The following is a 20,491-nucleotide window of genomic DNA, read 5'->3' as shown; positions in this document are numbered from 1 at the left end:
AATAGACATCTCAGGCGCATTCCTGGGGCAGCTTGATGTCACTCCCGGGAGTGACGTTATCATGCTGCCCCAGGAGGACTCCTGTGCTTTGCAGCGGGCGATTTAGGCCCCAAACGGGCTGAATTGGGCCTGTTCAGGTGCGCATGCACTGAAGACATTGAAGTCCCTCCTCCCACCAGGAGGTGCAACCTTACACCTTCCCTAGCTCCATGGGCCTGACCCGTAGCAGCGATTCTGAAACTGATTTTGCAGCTAATAACACATCATGGAGCTGGACATGGGTGCCAAAATCAATCACAAAAACAGTGATCAAATATCTTCTTTTTGTTATGTATGGGGATTTTCTTAGTTCTGTGGACTGCTTTGCTCCGTGTGCTCCTTCCCATAGCAATGGGACCAAGTGCCACCCTGCTGCTAGGAAGTGCAGCCGTTCCAGACATTCCTGCACTTGCTCTTGTTAGCCATGCAATCACAGTAACTCATGGCCAGAAACAGTTAACATGTCTTTAGGGGCCTAGCAGAAAATGATTTTCACACTTCCTTGAAGTGTGAGTTTACATAGGAGGTTTTTTTCTTTTTTTGTCTCAATCCAATCCACCATCCATATTGAAGAAATTATTTTAAAATGACTTAGCAGAAACATATGTGATGCTTACACTCCATAATGTCAATGTTCTATACAAAAATCCAAGAAATACAAAGTAGGAAAATCAGTTTTGGACATTCTCACTGTACTGCAGTCTGTCAGATGTTGCAACATAGGACTGAAGCAGCCTTCCTTTCACTGAAAACAAAAAAGATCCTAAAGAATGGAAAGAAAGATGGACTAAAGAAAGAACTTGGTCTATTTATGGACGAAGCTTCTTACTTTTATGAGCTGTGTTTGAAATATTTGCAGAAATTGAGTTTCTTTTAATTAGTTTGTTCTTATTGGATGACTTTAAATGACTCCCTTTCATTTGATGATGTTCAGTCTACCATAAAATACTTGAGAGATGAAAATACAATGGTTTTGAAGACTTTTGCTGAAATTGATGATCAAAAGTGTAGCACTTAGTGGCAAGTGAGTTAAATACTTTGAACGTGCTATAATACAGGCTGCCCTTATTTGCTTAAAATAGCAGAAATTTTCTTTTGCATTCTGGGACATAATGCACATGTCAAGAATATATTTTCTTTAATGAACGCCCAGCGGTCAGATGAAACTATAAAGAGCATTCTGTTACTGCATTATGATTTACATGGCTATTCAATTCCTTCAATTCTACAAATACCTACTTGAACAGCCAACTCTACTTAAGGAGATAAAATCTTCCAACAAGTATTCAGTATTCAGGTGCCTCTTCATCATAAGTCTGCAGTTACTGGTGAAGTGCTTAGTGATAGGTAAATTAGCAATCGTGTGTGTGTGTGTGATATTTGCTTACTCTGTATTTTCTTTCCTGCTTCAGTGTAAACCTGTCATTTCAGTAAAAGTATGCAGTTATGTATATAAATGTATAATAGTTTTCCATATACATATGTGTGTTCGCGCCTGAACTTAAGCCCATTCACAATGGCTGTGTGATTTTTGCAGCCTTGTTTCATTTAAGTACATAGAAACATGGAAGGCCCCCTCCCCCAGGGTCATCTAGTCCAAATCCTGCACAATGCAGGAAATTCACAGCTATCTCTCCCCCTCACTTCCCCCAGTGACCCTGGCTGTATGGCCAAAGGAAGGCAAAACAAAAACAAAACCCTCCAGGATTCTTGCCAGCGAGAAACTCTCACTCTTTTTTTTGCCCTTGCAAAATCTGGTTACCCTAGGAGTGTCACAACAATATATGGCAGCAAGTGGAGTGGTGGGTGACATGTTGTGCATATGTTTATTATGAGACTATATTCATAAGCACGTCAGGCTTTGTTCTGCCCAAGAGCATACACAGCTCAGGTGTGCACAGAGAAAGTGGCATGGACTTACTTGGGTAATGTGCCAGTGAGTGAGTGGAGGAACCTTGGTTTATTCTGCCGCTCTTCCTTTCCTAGACATTTCTGCCCTTATATGGCGAAGGCAGGTGGCGTTCAGCACAGAGGGAAGGAGGGAACAAAGGTCATCCCAGTGCTTGCTTTATTCAGGTACAGTCCGTCTCCAAGGTGCTGTGTACCCACTAAGCCTCAACTAAGGTAAGCACTTGGCTCTGGGAGGTCTTCAGAGGTTGCTTCTGGATAATTTTGTGTAACGGAGGGGGAGGGTGGTATGACACAGATTCATGCTTGTCTTTGCTGTAGCCCATGGCCGAATCCCGGAGGACGTCTTCCCCTAGATGATAGCAAACAATGTGCTTCCTTTTTACAATGAGCCAAAGTAGTTTTTATAAAATGGTCTGAAGTTATTTCAAAATGTGAGGGATGAGAAGAGTTTCCGGGCTTTTCTATCTGTAGTGAAGACAGGACCCCGATCTTGAGGTTGCTGTGGTACAAACACTGTTCACATTTCCAGTTTCACCCTTGTGTAGATTTACATGATACTTGGTTTGGTTGGATTTTTTTCATAAGCCGGCTAGAAGCAAATTCACCTATGCGGCCTGCTTAATTCTTGACCTTGATTGCTCACTGAAAGCTGCTGGCTTAACAGAAATGCTGTGCCATAAAGTTTGTGGAACCAACAAATGCTCTTGGAAGCTGCAGGGCAGAGACTGTTTCAGGAAGGAGAAAGGAGACATGGCAAAGGGGAATCCAGGCAGGCTAGATTGTTTAGCAAACTCCAGAGTGAATGGGCAGGGCCACTCCTCAAGTGGGGCTGTCACCAGAATGCTAGGAAGACCACTCAGACTTTTCTGGTGACAAGGAACAGACAGAAAATTAGAAGTCCCAACGAGAAGTGGTGATGTTCCTCTTAACTGAAATTATTGGTATCCTGTTCTTGTCCCATTATGTTGAATGTGATGGCACACTGCTGAAGTCCAAAGGATAGCCCTGCCTTTAGACTTTGAAGCCCCCACCTCAGCACCTCACTGTACCCTCAGGAGCCTGGCACCAAAGACTCAGCATACAAGCTGTGTGCCCCAGGTGCATGATCAGCACTGGGTAGGTCCATGATCACCGCCTGGGTAGATTCTCCCTCCTTGTCACAAGCAGTGGGAATGTGTGTACACAAGCCTGGTTGCATCAAATGGATATTTATGTAATTGGTTTCAAATCAGCAGGTGAAACTTCTTTGCTTCTGTTCCCACATGGAGAGCTTACTCTGTCAAAATGTTGAAACTGTAGTTGAGATGCTTGTAGACATTCTCTTTTTCCTTCCATACTCTGTGTCTTCAAACCTGGGATATGCAAGATTTGTATTTAATGATAATTATTCTTTACTCACATGACCCTAGTATAGATAAGGATTAGAAAGCTGTTAGAACATCTTTGATTCTGTTTTAAAATTAGTTTTTTTTCTTTGTTCATCAATCCTATGGATGTTTAAAACTTAAAAAGAGCATTTTTGTGAACAATTTACATATATTAAATTGTCTTGTATCAAGTCAGACTATTGGTCCATCTGGCCCAATATTGTCTATTTTGGTTGGCATTGTTGCTCTAGGAGTTTGGGCTGAAGTCCCATTCTACAACTGGGAACTGAACTTGGGATCTTCAGTTCGCAAGCCATTTTTAAAAATGTACTTATTTTCAGAACAAAGAGGGGTACAAAAAAAAGAAGGGGGGATAACAGGGTCAGAGGAACAATAAGATTTTGCACTACAAGAGTTGTTATAATAAAATACAGAGTGCACAAAGCATACCTTAATCAGAGTTCATCAATATTACATCTCCTATTCCAACTCCTGTGTAACTTCTCAAACTAAATATGATCTTTTCCCTACACAGTATTCAATTTTAGATCAACTAAAGGTCAAACCAAGCAGTCTCCGTGTACATTCTTACTGCTATATCTTAATATGGTCTAATGCGTCTATATAGATTATTTCTATTTAACGTAACTATTTTGCCAAAGTCCATATCATGCATTTTACCTCAACACTAATATTTAACCGATCAGCATAAAAGATAAGGTTATAAGGTTATCAGATAACCTTATATCCCATCTATCAGTATACCATCCTATTCAGGTTTCTGAAACTAAGACATTTTATGCATTTTATCTTTGTAAGCAAAATAATTCCCCCATTTCTCTTCAAATTCTCTCATTGGTCTTCTGTTTAAATGGCTTGTTAGTTTTGCCATCGCTGCGTATTCTGCCATCTTATCTCTCCAGATTTCCCTAGTTGGGCATTCATCTTTCTTCCATCTGGTTGCAAATACCACCCTTGCTGCGGTTAATAAATATCTAAATAGTTCGTGTAATTTTCTGTCTACATTTTCTGGTGGTATTCCCAACAGCATAGTTTATTTATTTATATTTCAATATAAATAAATTCATGGCGATTCATGGATTCATGGAGAAATCAAATTTTAAAATCCTTTGCATCTCAGCATGTATTTCTTTCCAGAAGTTTTTACTTTTGTGGCAAGTCCACCACATGTGATAGAAGGAACCATCAGCTTCTTTACATTTCCAACATAACCCCACATGTTTCTTGTCCATTTTCTCGATGTCTTTTGGTGTAATGTACCATTTAAAGAACATCTTATACCAATTCTCTCTTAATGTTTGGCTTGCTGTAAATTTTATGCCCTTTATCCAAAGATTCTCCCACTGTTGAAATGTTATTTCTTCTCTGAAATTTTGCATCCAATTTATCATGCACACTTTAACTTGTTCTAATTCAGTATCATATTGGAGTAAAAGTTTCTATATTAGACCCAAGATGTGTTCTTTTTTCTGCATGATTATTTTCTCAAAGTCGGTAAGATTCCTTAACTGTCCTCTGAGTTCCTTCTGGGCTTCCTGTATTCTGGAAACTGCCTGAAAATATATCAGCCGTTGTATTTTTTTTCCTTCGTCTTGAATTTCTTGCCATGTTTTTATCTTTCCTTGAGGGTTTATCATATCTTGGTATATTATAAAATCATTATCTCTTCTCTGATTCTTATCACAAAAGGCATCAATTAGTGAAAATAGAGACGATATCAACGGGCTTATTCTTCTTCTAACCGAATCCTAAATTTGAATGAGGCTGTCTCTTATAACATGACTTTCTTGTTTCTTTCTTGATCCTTTTGCCACCCAAAGGAGGTTGTGTAGTCCGTCTGTCAAGTCCGCTGCTACTAGTCATATTAGTCTATCTTTGGGGTTTCTTATCCAGTCTGTAATCCAAACTAGACCAGCTGCTTCATAACATAATTTAATATTTGGGACTGCCAGCCCTCCTCTGGAAGTTTCATCTTGTAATCTTTCTCTTGGTTTTTTACTGTTCCAGATAAATTGATTAATTTATCTCTGCCAATCCTTCAATTTCTTATCTTTTATGCTGATTGGTAACATATGAAACAAAAAATTAATTTTCAGTAAAACATTCATTTTAATCACCAAAATCCTTCCAATCTAAGACAAATTTAATTTGGACCATCTTTCCAAATCTTTTTGAATTCTACTCTACGTCTCATAATTATGTCTAAACAGAGTGTCTTTATGTCTTGTTAGATAGATGCCCAAATATTTCACTGGGTTTGCTGCTATCTCACATCCTGATACTTCCTGGATTCTTTCTTCCTCATGCTTTGTTAAAAATTTAGGAATAAATTTTGGGTTTTTTCTGTTAATTTTGAATCCTGAATATTCGCCGAACTTCAAAAGCTGTTCCATCACATCCTGTATTGTCTCCTGCTGGTTTGAAATCGTCAATACCATGTCATCTGCATAGCATTTCAGTTTAAAGTCTTCATCATCCACTTTTAGGCCTTTAATTTTAGGGTCTCGCCTTATTTTGGAAGCAAGAATTTCCATTGCCAATATGAATAGTTGTGGTGACAATGGGCATCCTTGTCTAGTACCCTTTTCTATTTGCAATTCTTCTGTCAATACTCCATTAATTAAAATCTTCTCTTTTTGCTTTGCATAAATTCCTTTTATCCAGTTTTCAGACCAATGCATAAATTTTGTATTATTTTTTGCAAAAAAGTCCAAGAGAGATTATCAAATGCTTTTTCAGCGTCCAAAAAGACAAATGCAAATTTATGTCCTTTCTTTTCCACTAGTTCTATTGCATCAATTACAAATCGGATGTTTTCTTTCTTATATCTCTTTGGCACAAAGCCCATCTGAGCGGGATGTATTATGTTCATTATGCTTCTTTTGAGTCTTTCTGCTAAAATGGAGGTAAATAATTTGTAATCCATGTTCAGCAGCGAGATTGATCTGTATGATTCAGTTCGCAAGCCATTTGTCCATCCACTAATGTCCCTTTCCTACTAACTGAAGCATGTAAATCCAGTTCAAGTTTATTGGTCATGTGGTCATTTTATTAGCAGTGAACCACTCCAGTCTGATTTGTTATATTTATGAACCATACTGTTCTTCCTTTATGTAACCCATAGAGGATTCCTAGGAGGTCTCTGATCCAAGATGTATAACTTTAACAAGGCTACTGTAATCTTGTATCCAGGCTGGATACACTCTTAAACCTGGAAACACAATCAATGGCCTTGACCTCCATGTAATGTTCAAGATATTCCATGTTATATTTAATTCATCATCTGACCCTTTTGTTTTAGAACACACTACAAACCAGAGGATTTTGGATAGCTGAAGACACTGGCTTAATGTAGTGACATCGACTGCTTAGGATGGGGGCTGAGATCAGCATTATCTGTTATTTTATTCAGAGAATTTATAGCTCAGCTTTTTTCGTTCAGCCTCCAAAGTGGCTACTATTCTGCTCAGGAACATGTGTGGCAAAGGAGGAAAGACAGACAATTTGAATTATCCCTTTTTGTCCCCATGCTTGTTTTCCTTCTCAGTTTCTTTTTGTCATCTCATTCTCTTTCCAATAATTTCTCTCCACCCCCATTCTATATCTCAGTGGGCTGTCTTCTTACCATAATAGCAACCATGTTTCCTGGGTGCCCAATAGAGACCTGCCCAACTAAATCCTTTTCTGAGCAGCCTGTCATTTATCTTCCTGCACACCCATTTTATGTGTGAAGGATTCAGGATATTTCCTTGGTTTCTACAGAGAGCCTGCCCAGTGTAGAGTTTTGTCATGGATTTTTTGTAAGGCAAGTGACAGTAGTTGCTAAAATTTTGGCACACAAAACTCCTTTACATTTAATGCCAACAGCTAAAGAAAATATTTAGGAAGTTCTAACCAGGGCTTTTTTCTGGGAAAAGAAATGGTGGAACTCAGTGGGTTACCCTCAGAGAAAATGGTCACATGGCTGGTAGCCCCGCCTCCTGATCTCCAGACAGAGGGGAGTTTAGATTGCCCTCTGTGCCGCTCAGCGGCATGGAGGGCAATCTAAACTCCCCTCTGTCTGGAGATCAGGGGGTGGGGCCACCAGCCATGTGACCATTTTCAAGAGGTTCTGGAACTCCGTTCCCCCATGTTCCCCCTGAAAAAAAGCCCTGGTTCTAACTTTCAAGCAGTAGCGTATCATTAAATCTCATACTTGATAGAAACTTTGGGGTCCCTTGGGGAGTGGGATCTAATATTATCAGTACATACATACATAGTGGTTGGCAGTGGGTTTTTTTTTTTAAGAGGCATTGGTAGTCATGATGTTCGCTGTCTTGGGGACCTTATTCAGAGATGCTGGTACTGTGGAAAATGGTGCTGGTGCCTCATACTGGCACGTACATCCAGAAAAAAAGCCCTGGTGGTTAGCTATTGAGTTTTAAAGCCACAATTCCCATTACAAATGAGTACTACAACCTAACTAATACTAGGTGCTTCTGGCGTGTGTGATATATGCCTGAGCACAGGTGCAGATGTACATTTTTAAAAAATATTTTTATTATAAATTTGTTTTATATATGCAATACAAACATGTTCGCCTACAATTTTTACATATCACAGTGACTTGAGAGGACCATAAACAACTGTCTGTCATAATATTGCATTACTCAGTGAGTCAGATTATAAATAATTATCCATAAATGGGATAATTGAACATTAGTTGAGTCAGTGAGACAAACTGACAGTAAAACATAGTAATACAGCAATTATATGATAGTTCCCACTTTTCTCATTGCAACCAACATTATCTTCAACTGTATCTATATACCTTACCTCAAAACATAGCTTTTCTTCTACATGTTTGCACTTGTTCACACAGTTTTCTTGTGTAATTTAGCCTCCTCTACCCAAAACTATCAAACAGTACTTTTGTACCCATGCCTTTAAAGCATATTTCTCAAAGAAAAATAGTACAGTTATACAAATTTATATCAAAGTGTAGCTGTTTACTTTAATAGTTATTTGTTAAAGGGTTACCATCAATCATCTAAAAAAATGGGTTTCTTTAACCTTCCATCTCTGAACTGTACCAATTCTGTTGTTTTTTTTTTATAAAAAAATTTTATTGGATGGGTCAGTATACAAACCATAATATTCAATATCAATATCCATCACATTATATTACTCCCACCCATTCCCCCCTTTTCAGTTGACTTCCAACAGTTTTCCATTCCCTTCATCTACCTTACATTACATCACTATCTCCTATAGTATTAATCTATAATATATAATATAGCATATCCATGTCTACCATATTTAACATACCATATTTAACATACATCTCTAATATTAATGTCAAAATTATAATATAAAACATTCTATGTCATTCTTAGTTATACATTATCCATATTTTCCACTTCTACCTACTATGAAGTAAAGATCTATCCTCCCCACTTAAGAACCATTCAAAGACCACATTTTGCCTTTCATGTCCCACTTTTTTTCAACATAGTTTTTCAATTTCTCCCAACTCATAGCATATTCCATAGTATCATGTTCTTTCAGCTTCCTCGTCAGCTTGTCCATTTCCGCCATATTTAATAATTTCAAAATCCAATCTTCCACTGATGGTATCTCTTGAGTCTTCCATAACTGTGCATATGACATCCCAGCTGCTGTAATCATGTAAAAAAACATCGTTCTGTCCATTCTATCAAATTCATCTAGGCTCATACTTAATAACAACAATTCTGGGTTCTTAGTCACATTTTTCTGTAAAATATCTGACATATCTTCTGCAATTCCCCCCCAGAATTGTTTAGCTTTTTCACAAGTCCACCACATGTGATAGAAAGAACCTTCATGTTTCTTACATTTCCAACACTTATCCGACATTTGACTATTACCATTTGCTAGTTTTTTAGGCGTTAAATACCATCTATACATCATTTTATACACATTTTCTCTTATAGTACATGCTGAAATTTTTATAGTATTTTTCCACAATCTTTCCCAAGCTTCCATCGATATATCTTTATTACAATTTATTGCCCATTTCACCATCTGCACTTTAACTATCTCATCTTCTGTAAACCATTTTAACAAAATCTTATATACTTTAGATATCATTTTTTCCCCTCTTGAAGTAAACATTCTTCTAACTCCGAGTTTTTAGTTCTAAATCCTACCTTTCTACGATCTGTATCATATAAGTCTTTTATTTGTCTATATTGAAACCAACCATACTGAAACGGCAATTCTTCATTGGTTTTAAGTATATATTTATCACAATCTACTCTTAGAATTTCTTTATATGTCCTCCACTCCTCTCCATCATATTCCACCTTTGGGTTTACAACTTCTGCAGGTATAATCCACATTGGAGTCTCTTCATCTAAATATCTCTTATGTTTTTTCCAAACCGCAAATAAACTCCGTCTCACAAAATGATGTAAAAACATAGCATCAGCTTTTGTCTTCTCATACCACAGATATGCATGCCATCCAAAAAGTTTGTTATATCCTTCCAATGTCAATAGTTTATGGTTTTTCAATAGCATCCACTCTTTCAACCAAACCAAACATATAGCTTCATGGTACAATTGCAAATTCGGTAATTGTAGTCCACCTCTTTCCTTAGCATCATATAATACCTTCATCTTGACTCTAGGCTTCTTCCCTGCCCATACAAAGTTCAAAATCTTCCTTTGCCATTTTTCAAATTGCTTATTATCTTTCACAACTGGTATTGTTTGCATTAAAAACATTATCCTCGGAAGTACATTAATCTTAATTACAGCAATACGACGCAACCATGATAAATTCATTTTATTCCATTTCAACATGTCCATATCTATTTGCTGCCATAGTTTGTCATAGTTGTTTTTAAAAAGATTGATATTTTTCGCAGTCAACTCAATACCTAGATATTTTGTTTTATGGACTACCTCACAGTTTGTTATCTCCATTAAATCTTGTTGTTCTTGTTTAGACATATTTTTACATATTAATTTTGATTTACTCTTATTTACAAAAAATCCTGCTAAATCCCCAAATTCTTTTATTTTCTCCATCAATCTTGGTATATTTTGGATTGGATCTTCCACTATAACCATAATATCATCAGCAAACGCTCTCACTTTATACAAAAAGCCTTTAATTTTCAAGCCTTTTATCGTGTCATCTTCACGTATCTGCCTCAATAAAATTTCAAGTACCATCACAAACAACAATGGAGAGAGTGGACAACCTTGTCTTGTCCCTTTACTTATTTCCAACTTTTTTGTTATATCACCATTTACAATTATAGCTGCAGATTGGTTTTTGTATATTGCCTTCACTGCTTGAATAAACGTCTTGCCCATTTGCATCTTTTCCATCATAACAAACATAAAATCCCAATTGTCAAAAGCTTTGTCTGCATCCACAAAGAAAAAACTGACCTTTTTTCCTGGATTCTTATCATAGTACTCTATAGCATTCAGTACTACTCTTAAATTATCTTTTGTTTGTCTATCTGGCAAAAAGCCTGCTTGTTCCTCTGCTATAAACTCCACCAACCAGGTTTTAAGTCTTTCAGCCAATATTTTGGCAAAAATCTTATAGTCATTATTAGTCAGAGATATCGGTCTATAATTTTTGACATTCGTTAAATCCTGTGCTTCTTTCAGTATCAGTGTAATATTGGCTTCATTCCATGTTTCCGGTATTTCCTGTCCTTCTAATATTGCGTTCATTACTTTTTGCATCAATTGTATCAATTCATCTGCCAACACTTTGTAGAATTTAGCCGTAATTCCATCTGGTCCTGGCGCCTTTCCCACTTTCGTTGCTTGTATCGCCTCCACAATTTCTGCTACTGTAATTTTAGCATTCAAATTGTCTTTCAATTTCTTAGACACCTCTGGCAAATTCATTTGATAAAAGAATTCCTCCATTAACCTTTTATCAATAGGTTTTTTCTTAACTGTACCAATTCTGTCAATTCCAGCAGCTTGCAATCATTAACTTAGCAGCAGTAAAGCATATGCCATACCATAGATCTGTGTTTAATGGGAACATGATCTCTTAGCAGTCCTAATAAACAGACATTAGGGTCCTTGGGTAAACAGAAACCAACTATTTGATCTATTTCGCTCAACACTCTTTCCCAAAACATTTTTACAGTAGTTCAGCTCTATCACATACATTTGACATCAGTTTGTATAGGAGCCACATTTCCAGCATACATACTGGCTGTTTCCATAGATTTGATTTAACCTACAAGGAGTCAGATGGCATTGATATATGATTTTATAATAATTTTCCTTCAGATTAACACTTATAGGTGTTGTTACCTTAGACGTAAAAATAAATTGTCACTACTCATCAGAAATATTACTTACCTTGCCATTTTTTATTAAACCAAGAATAGTCCAAGAGCCCCGTGGCACAGATTAGTAAGCTGCAGTACTGCAGCCCAAGCTCTGCTCACGACCTGAGTTCAATCCTGGCAGAAGCCGGGTTCAAATAGCCGGCTCAAGGTTGACTCAGCCTTCCATCCTTCCGAGGTCAGTAAAATGAGTACCCAGTTTCCTGGGGGTAAAGTGTAGATGACTGGGGAAGGCAATGGCAAACTACCCTGTAACAAAAAGTCTGCCAAGAAAACATTGTGATGTGATGTCCCCCCATGGGTCAGTAATGACTTGGTGCTTGCACCTTTACCTTTACCTAGTCCAAGACAACTGTGATTTAAGATCTTATAAGCTGCTGAGCTAAGTCCCTTTGACTTTTTATATTTGTAAACAAAATTTTCAAAGCATGTTAATTCTGCTTGTAATTAACTTGAGGCTATCTTATCATACACAAAAGTTCATAATTGAAAATACTGAAACCATTTAAGAGAGGGGACTTTTAGTTCTAAGTCAGAAAACTTGAGAAAGGTCCTGTCCTTCATAAAGTCAACCAGCCTTATGCAGTTTACATCCATCCACACTTTCCATGGAATCATTCCTAACATTTGCATTATATATAAAATATTGTAATGGAGAAATTTGGGGACTAAGTCTCACCCTTAGTTTACACCATATCTTAAGCACTGTCTCTATTACTAGATTGTAATACCACAAGCAATCTTTTATAATTTTTTTATACCATGGTGCTTTACTATCTGTAATAATCCATTTAAAATTGATTTTAAGATGGCAGAAAAACAGTACAGTTTTAAATTTGGTCGTAATCCTCCCATGCTCAACTCTTTCTGCAAGATCTCATATGTCACCCTGGGATCTGAGATACCCAGCTCCAAATCCCCATTCTGCCATGGAAGCTTGCTGGATGACCTTGGGCCAGCCACACACTCTGAGCCTAATTTGCCTCATGGTGTTGTTGTGTTGATAAAATGTAGCAGAAGAAAATGATGTAAGCTGCTTTGGATCCCCATGGAGAAGGGCAGAGAAAGGCAGAGTAATAATCAATAATAAATATACCTGAAGATGGGGGCAGATAAAAGATAGGCTGGTGGGTGGAAAGAAGAATAGGAAGCAGGGAAAGGTGAGAATATGGGGGCTGCCAGAGGACGGAAAAGAGAAAATAATGTGGGGAGGCAGATGCAAGGGTGAAGTGTCCTCTGCAAGTCCTCGCAGGTTCCCCATCATGCAACTAGGCCCAGCTAAGCCCAGTAACCAGAACCATGCAGAGTTTTCCTAGAGAGAGACTGCCAGGGAGAGGGAAGGAAGGAAAGCTGAGGACAGGGAATCACATACAGATAGATTGGCAGGCTGGTGGGTAAGAAGGAGAAAGGGAAGAAGGGAAGAGGGAGAAAGTATGAGGGCTTTCAAGGAAGAGAAAGAGGAAATAGTGGAGGCAAGGACCTCTGCCAGTCCTTGTGAATCCCCACTTATCCCACAGTGAATTACTGTATCCATAGGCTTGCTTATAAGCTTTCTGCCCGTTCCGACTTTAGCACAAGACACAAGGGGTTGGTATAGTTAGTACTTAAACATGAGATAACAGATTTGAGTCTGCCCTTTTCATACCAGCAGCAGTGCAAATGTATTGGGCAATAAAGATAGTACTGTATTAGCAGAGCATCCTGCTTTCTTATCTACCACTTTATTCTTCACACACTTTTGCATTTAGCAGAGATCTGACAATGGGAAATGTTAACACAAACCCTCACATGTAAGGAAATTAACAGTGGCTCTCTGGGAGACCTGGCAACATTAAGCGCATCACTTGCCTCAAAGTCAGAAGTAGGAAAATGATACAGGTTTAAGGCACATTTCACTCCAGCTTTCGACTTTACTGTTCTTTGCACAGGTTTCCCAAATGTCATTGGCTAATACACTTTCAGATGGGTAAGATCAGCAACTGCCGGTTCACTGGGTTTTAGCAACATGCTAAACCTTATCAATATGAACCATCAATATTTCCCCTTTAGCACATATTTAGGAATATTATTTGAATGAATGCAAATAGTAAACATTTTTCTCTTACTTAGCAGTGCTCAAATAGCAGGGACGGGTGCAAGGTTTTTATGGCTGGGGGAGTAGCCTAGAGCGCTCTTATTTTGGGATTTTCAGCTGCTACTTGATATGTATTGCTTGTAATAAGGCAGTTATGACCTTTTCTGTCCCTAGTGCCAGATCCCCTCGTAAAGGGCTTTACACTATGCCAGAACTCAATGCTAAAGTCACCAAGACACTGAACAAAACTACACCTGGACTCCAGATATGGAGAATTGAGGTGGGTGTGTGCATGAGGGTGTGAATGTGTGTTGGGCTATCGGTCTGTCCTTAATACACATGGAGGAAGAAACAACCATTTATAAATGTTTCTCTGTGTATGGTTGCTTAGTTCTCCTCCCCATGGGATTTACTGCATTTTGGAGAAGGAGGAAGGACCTGTATTAAGGGAAATTCTGGCCAGGCAGCTAAATGATTCATTCATTGCGTGGGATCAAAGGATTCCCTTCTGCTGAATGAGGAATCTGCCATCATCAGAGGAAGACTCCTCACTTAGAAGAAGGAAGTCTTTGGATTAAACCCATTATATTTAAACTCCTCATACCCCTGAGAGTTGATGGTCAGAGCAATCTTCTGCTACTTGAAGGAAAGAAAGAAGTTTTGGTAGGCAGATGATGTTCCCAGAAATTGTATGAACAAGATTTCAGATTAGACAGAAGAGATGCTAAGACAGATTCATGAGAAACTGGTTTTGTTGGCAAAGGAAGCAGACCAGAATACAGACTAATGGGTAAATAGCAGGGATATTGGGAGTTAGAAGGGAGATGGTTGGGCAGGAGTGACCCCTCTAATGTGCTACATTCCCTACCTCTTAGAGTGCAGAAGGTGATGTTGGCGGGATTTTGGAATTGCCAGCTGAAAAGAAGTTAATTATGACCCATTTTCTAAGACTTGAAAGTGAAGGCATTGCTCTATCCAAAAAACCCTCCTCTGGCATGAGGTGGTATGGTGGTTGAGGAGCAGATTCCCTGAGCTTGTACCACAACTATCAAGGATCTAGCAATGTTTAGATAATCACATATTTGAACATTCACTTACCTGCTATATAGCTGCAAAAAGGGTTGAATGCATGGAATTTTTCAAGACTATTGCAAGAATGAAAATAGATTTTAAAAGATGAAAAGAAATGCAGGATGCTCTTTATGCAAGTGAGAGATCTTCTGTGTAGAGCCTACTAATGTTTACCTACCTTCCCTTCCAGAACATGGAGATGGTTCCTGTACCACCCAAAACATATGGGAATTTCTATGAAGGGGACGCTTATGTGCTTCTCTCGGTAAAAGAAGTTAAGAATGGTGGGGTGGGGCTCCTGTTATTAAGTTTGATGGGACAGGACAGCTGCACAGAAGAAAAGGTGCCAGCCCAGCAAAGCAGCAGCTGAAACATGTCATGTCTCATGTAAAGGTGTTGGTGGAATGTATGGGGCTTAAGGAGACAGTACCCAAGAATGAGAAAATAACCCAAGCTGCCCAAATTATCCCCTTCCACAGGAGGCTATCACCCTAAAGACCAGACCTTTCAAATTATAACTTGTGTCTATTGCTTATCACAAGATATGTGGCTTTTCTTCCCAAGAGCTCCGACCATTTTATATGTAGCTCCCAGGTAGTCCCCATGCCAGGCAGCTTACAGGCCTATGCTTCCTTCAACAATAGAATCATATAATGTGCCTTCAGGCCTCCCTGCATGGGTCTATTTTTTTAAATGAAGGTTTCCTAAACAGTTTCCATTGACAATTAGGATAAGCAATATTTTGCATTTTTATTAAGAATTGTATTGAATTAATATTGGCACATGTCACCTGATAATGTCTGGATAATAGTTTTATTCTGCATCAGACCTATTTAGCTAGCTGCACTTATTGTATCTTTTGAAAACTGATTGTCATAGCAGCTATGAGATGGATCTGATCATCAGGAAGTAGTTAGTTCAATTTTGCTTCTGCCCTGAACTCTTTAGGTGGCTTTAGGCAAACTTCTCTCTCTCAGCCTCAGCCCTTCATCTGCAATGCAGGGATAATCATCCTGGCCCGCAGTGCAGGGTTATTTTAAGGATAATAAATAAGATAATATATGAGAAGAACTTGGAATACTCTAGTACTGGATTCATTCTAAGCATTATTATTATTTTATGGATGATCTATTTTTAATCTTGTTACATATCAGAAATGTTTTTATATTCACTTCTTTCATACACCTATTGCAGTTTTCATGTTTTTAATTACTGTTTTTGCATTTATGCTTGTGGGAAGCTGCTTGAAGGCATTATTTGATCAAAAGGTAGGGTAGAAATCTAATAATAAATATTTCACACTGACACATCCCCATCCAAATACTGTACTTACTTCCTGTCTGCATTGTGAGCCTGAATCTTGTTGCATTTTACAAGTTTTGGATATCTGGAAACTAGTATACAGTTTAGAAATCACTGTGAATGAATGAATGAATGAATGAATGAGAAGATAAGTGAGTGAAGTTAGTTCAAAACAGACCTCCTTGCAAGAGAGCTGCTCCTCTGACTGTTATAAATGGAATAATTGCTGCAAGCTTCCAAAATGGTATAGAACAGAAAAAGGCACCAGATAGCCTTAAAATGTGGCAATGTTAATTTTCTTAATTCCCCCCTGCTTTTTGAATTGTTATATGAATTAGGCAATTGAATTGCCTTTGTTTTCAGCCCAGTTCAGGTCTCAGAGACTTCTAGGGCTGCTGATGCTGACTTCACTATGCACAAGGTACATTGATTTTTTGTGTGTGAGATTAGAGGTCAGAGCAGATGCACTCCATGAGTGGATGGATATGGATGATTGTGTGCAGGCTTACTGTATAGGTGAATCAGTCTAGCAGCCGTACCTTTACTGATCACAGTCAGGGCCGTATTGTTCATAAGGCTGACTAGGCTGAAGCCTAGGGGCCCCGCAGGGACAACAGGCCTGTCAATTTTTTTTACGGAGCCACACTTCCACATACATTACAATTAATTGATTCTCTTATAAAAACCTTTATTAATAAGAAAATTAGCCACGTCCTTATTGAAGTGAAACAAATTGTCTTATATTAAAATAATTATCCATAAATTATATATTTTAATAAATAATAAAAAATTTATTCACTTCAAAATATTACAACGTTGAACAATTATACTCCTAAAATGTGCTTTCCTGAGGAGTTCTATTCGTGCAATAAAAATATTTTTTAAAATGTGAATAGAATTCTTCAGGAGACCCTCAAAATGGATATAGGGCTATGTACTGCGGTGCACCATACCAGGGTCAGGCTGTCAGCTGTAGTGGGGTGAAAGAAAGAGGTGCCGGAGGGGGCCCAAAATACGTGAAAGCTTAGGGGTCCAGCCATGGGTTAATACGGCCCTGATCACAGTAGCCAGGGATAAATCTGGAGCAGTGGGGGCATACATGGATCTGGTATGCTAAGTGTCTTCTTTTTCCAACATAGACACATAAGACTGGGAACAGCTTCTCCTATGACATCCACTACTGGCTGGGAAGCTCATCATCCACAGATGAGCAGGGTGCAGCTGCTATCTATACGACCCAGATCGATGATCACCTAGGTGGGATAGCAGTACAGCACCGGGAGGTCCAAGGCTACGAGAGTGAGGTGTTTCGGGGCTACTTCAGAAATGGACTCATGTATGTAAGGCCTTGATATAAATTGCCTTTCTCTTGCTATCTGAGCACGATTATAGCTTTTTTGCTCCCAAGAACCATCTCCCATTTCTGTTTAGCAATTGTGTACTGTAAACCTACAGAGAAACTGTAATGTATTGGTCGAACTGTAGCTGATAGAGAACTCAAGGCTTTGCTATCAGTGGCCACTAAGTACGGGTGGCAGCAAATCAGGAGAGCCAGATAAAGACCAATCACTGAGCTGTAAATAAGTTACAATGTATGTGAGTTATGCAAACGAGGGTATTCTAAAGTACGTGTTCTCATTGGCTATAACTCTTTGGGAGGGAAAACTGGTATGTATATATATTGAGGGTTTCTGTCAGTTGTTGTTGTTGTGTGTGGTTATACTGAATATAACCACACTGTTGGTTTACTTCAAGTCTGAACCCACTATTTAATACTGGCGACGAGGATGGGATCTCTGATTGGGTATGCAGCCCCAATACCAGAGCGATATCACTAACAAGGTGCTTGGGTAGGCAGCCCCAAGACCTAAGCTGAAATCTTAAGCGTGAGGAATTGTCACCTCCACCATCCGACATACGCTCGCGTCGTCCAGAAGGCAGACATGGCCGCTAAGGGCCACTTCGAACCGTTTGACTCAACAGCCGAGGACTGGGAATCATACATTACCCGCTTCGACTTCTACCTTGAAGAAGGTAGAAGACTTCTACCTTCTACCTCGACTTCTACAAGATTGAAGACACAGATCTCGCTAGAGCAACGTTCTTCAGCGTGTGTGGGCGTTCCACGTTTGATATAGCACGGGCACTAGTGGCGCCAGCCCAGCTTCAAACTACACCGTTCGACACAATAAAGAACAGACTCAAAGAACACTTCTCACCACAGCCATCAGAAATAGCCAGCAGACACGCGTTCTACAACCGCAACCAAGCCCAAGGGGAATCCATAGCGGCATTCGTCACAGCCCTCCGGCAGGCAGCCCGGCAATGCAATTTCCCTGACCTAGAGATGGCACTTTGGGACAGGTTGGTGTGTGGGCTGCGAAATGAAAAACTACAAAGACGACTCTTTGCGAAGAAAGAGCTGACTTTCAAAACAGCGCATGAGGAGGCACTCGCTGCTGAAGCAGCAGAACAGTCTGCAAAAGAGGTCCGGCAGTCGCACACTTCCCCATCATCCCGCAGGGCCGAACAGGTACATCAGGGGTGTGTAGAGGACCTGTCATCATCAGAGGATGACGAAGAAGAGGTCCTGAGAACTAAGTTCCACGGCAAGCAACCGGGGGGGGCCACAACATTTCAGGGCACCCCTTGCGCAAGCTGTGGAGGACCTCACTGGAGGAAGTCCTGCCGGTTCCGGGAAGCACAATGCCGGAACTGCGGGAAGATGGGACACATCGCTCGAGCCTGTCGCTCTGCAAAGAACCAAGTCGGATCGCCCAAGTCCAGCCACAAGTCAGCACTGGGCTACAACAAGGCACCCAACCGCAAGAGCGACTGCCATACAGTCACTATACGCCACGCTAATGTAGCCCAGACTAGTGAGTCATCAGTGCAAGCATTACGACCTCCAAGCAGCAACAAAATAAAAGTAACCGTGAAAATCCAAAACATGCCATGTGAAATGGAAGTCGACTCAGGGTCCGCGTTATCCATCATCTCGTCACACACCCTCAAGCTGATATGCAGAAGGTCATCCACACCTCATCTTGAATCAGCAAACATGGTGCTGAAAGACTTCCAAGGCCGCCGCGTGCCGATCATGGGCATCGGCACATTCCAAGTAAAGTACAAGGACTTTATTGGCCCACTACGATTAGTGGTAGTTCAAGGCCGCCAACCTAGCTTACTTGGCCTCGACTGGTTCCGCCCTCTCAGCATCCAAATCGCAGGCGTGCAGCGGCTGCATCGTGATGAGGTAGCATCAGTATGCAGAGAGTTCTCAGCAGTCTTCGACGGGGCCCTTGGTAATTACACAGGACCGCCTGTCTCGTTTGACTTAGACCCAGCCGTGGCCCCATCTGCCTGAAGCCTCGCAGGGTTCCATTTGCGCTCAAGCCAAAGATAGATGAGGAACTGGATCGTCTGATCGAACAGGGGATCCTGGAGCCAGTTTCTCACGCTAAATGGGAAACTCCCATAGTAACCCCACTGAAACCCAATGGAGCGGTCCGAATTTGCGCAGATTATAAATGCACAATCAACAAAGCACTACAGCAACATGCCTACCCAGTACCAGTCGTGAGCCATCTCCTGGCATCGCTTCAAGGGGGAAAGATTTTTGCCAAGCTTGATCTGGCACAGGCTTACCAACAACTACCTGTGGACGAGGCGACGGCAGAAGCCCAAACGATCGTGACACACCGAGGGGCGTTCAAGGTTAAGAGACTACAATTCGGCGTCAACGTCGCCCCAGGAATTTTCCAAGGCATCATGGAAGGACTTCTACGCGGAATTCCAGGCGTCATTCCGTACTTTGATGACGTCCTAATCGCGGGGGAGTCAGAAAGCGCACTTGCAGAGAGGCTTCGCTGTGTCCTTCGCAAACTACAAGACGCCGGCTTAAAGGTAAAGAGAGAGAAATGCCAATTCGCTGCTGAGAGTGTGGAATTCTTGGGATTCCTCATTGACGCAGCCGGTATTCATCCCACATCAGCAAAGGTACGGGCCATTAAAAGTGCACCTCCTCCAGGATCAAAGAAGGAACTACAATCCTTCCTGGGCCTATTAAACTTCTACCACGCATTCTTGCCACATAAGGCCTCAATTGCAGAACCCCTGCACCGCCTTCTAGATTCCTCCGCCCCCTGGGGGTGGGGCAGAAGAGAAGCCGCGGCGTTTGAAGCAGTAAAAAAACTACTGTCGTCAGAGAGCGTGCTGACACACTTTGATGAGAAAAAACCACTCGTACTCGCCTGCGACGCCTCCCCATATGGTATCGGAGCCGTCTTAAGCCACAGAATGCATACCGGGCATGAAGCACCCATCGCCTACTTTTCAAGAACCTTGTCGACC

At 40.2% G+C, this 20,491-nt stretch overlaps 1 protein-coding gene across 2 annotated transcripts in view; it reads left to right on the top strand.

The window, feature by feature from the left end:
* The first annotated feature begins 2,053 nt into the window (after positions 1–2,053).
* Positions 2,054–20,491, top strand: part of VIL1 (villin 1) — a 38,156-nt gene continuing 19,718 nt past the window's right edge. For both annotated transcript variants that reach the window (XM_054971140.1, XM_054971139.1), the window contains exons 1-4: positions 2,054–2,163; positions 13,940–14,045; positions 15,027–15,101; positions 17,278–17,474. In XM_054971140.1, coding sequence (XP_054827115.1) covers positions 13,971–14,045; positions 15,027–15,101; positions 17,278–17,474 — 347 coding nt within the window. In that variant the 5' untranslated portion in view covers positions 2,054–2,163; positions 13,940–13,970. The remainder of the gene's footprint in view (positions 2,164–13,939; positions 14,046–15,026; positions 15,102–17,277; positions 17,475–20,491) is intronic.

This window comes from Eublepharis macularius, chromosome 2, assembly GCF_028583425.1.
Source record: "Eublepharis macularius isolate TG4126 chromosome 2, MPM_Emac_v1.0, whole genome shotgun sequence".
NCBI classification, from domain to species: Eukaryota; Metazoa; Chordata; class Lepidosauria; order Squamata; family Eublepharidae; genus Eublepharis; species Eublepharis macularius.
The sequence above is the reverse complement of the archived record's forward strand: the minus strand, read 5'-3'. Positions and strand labels throughout refer to the sequence as shown.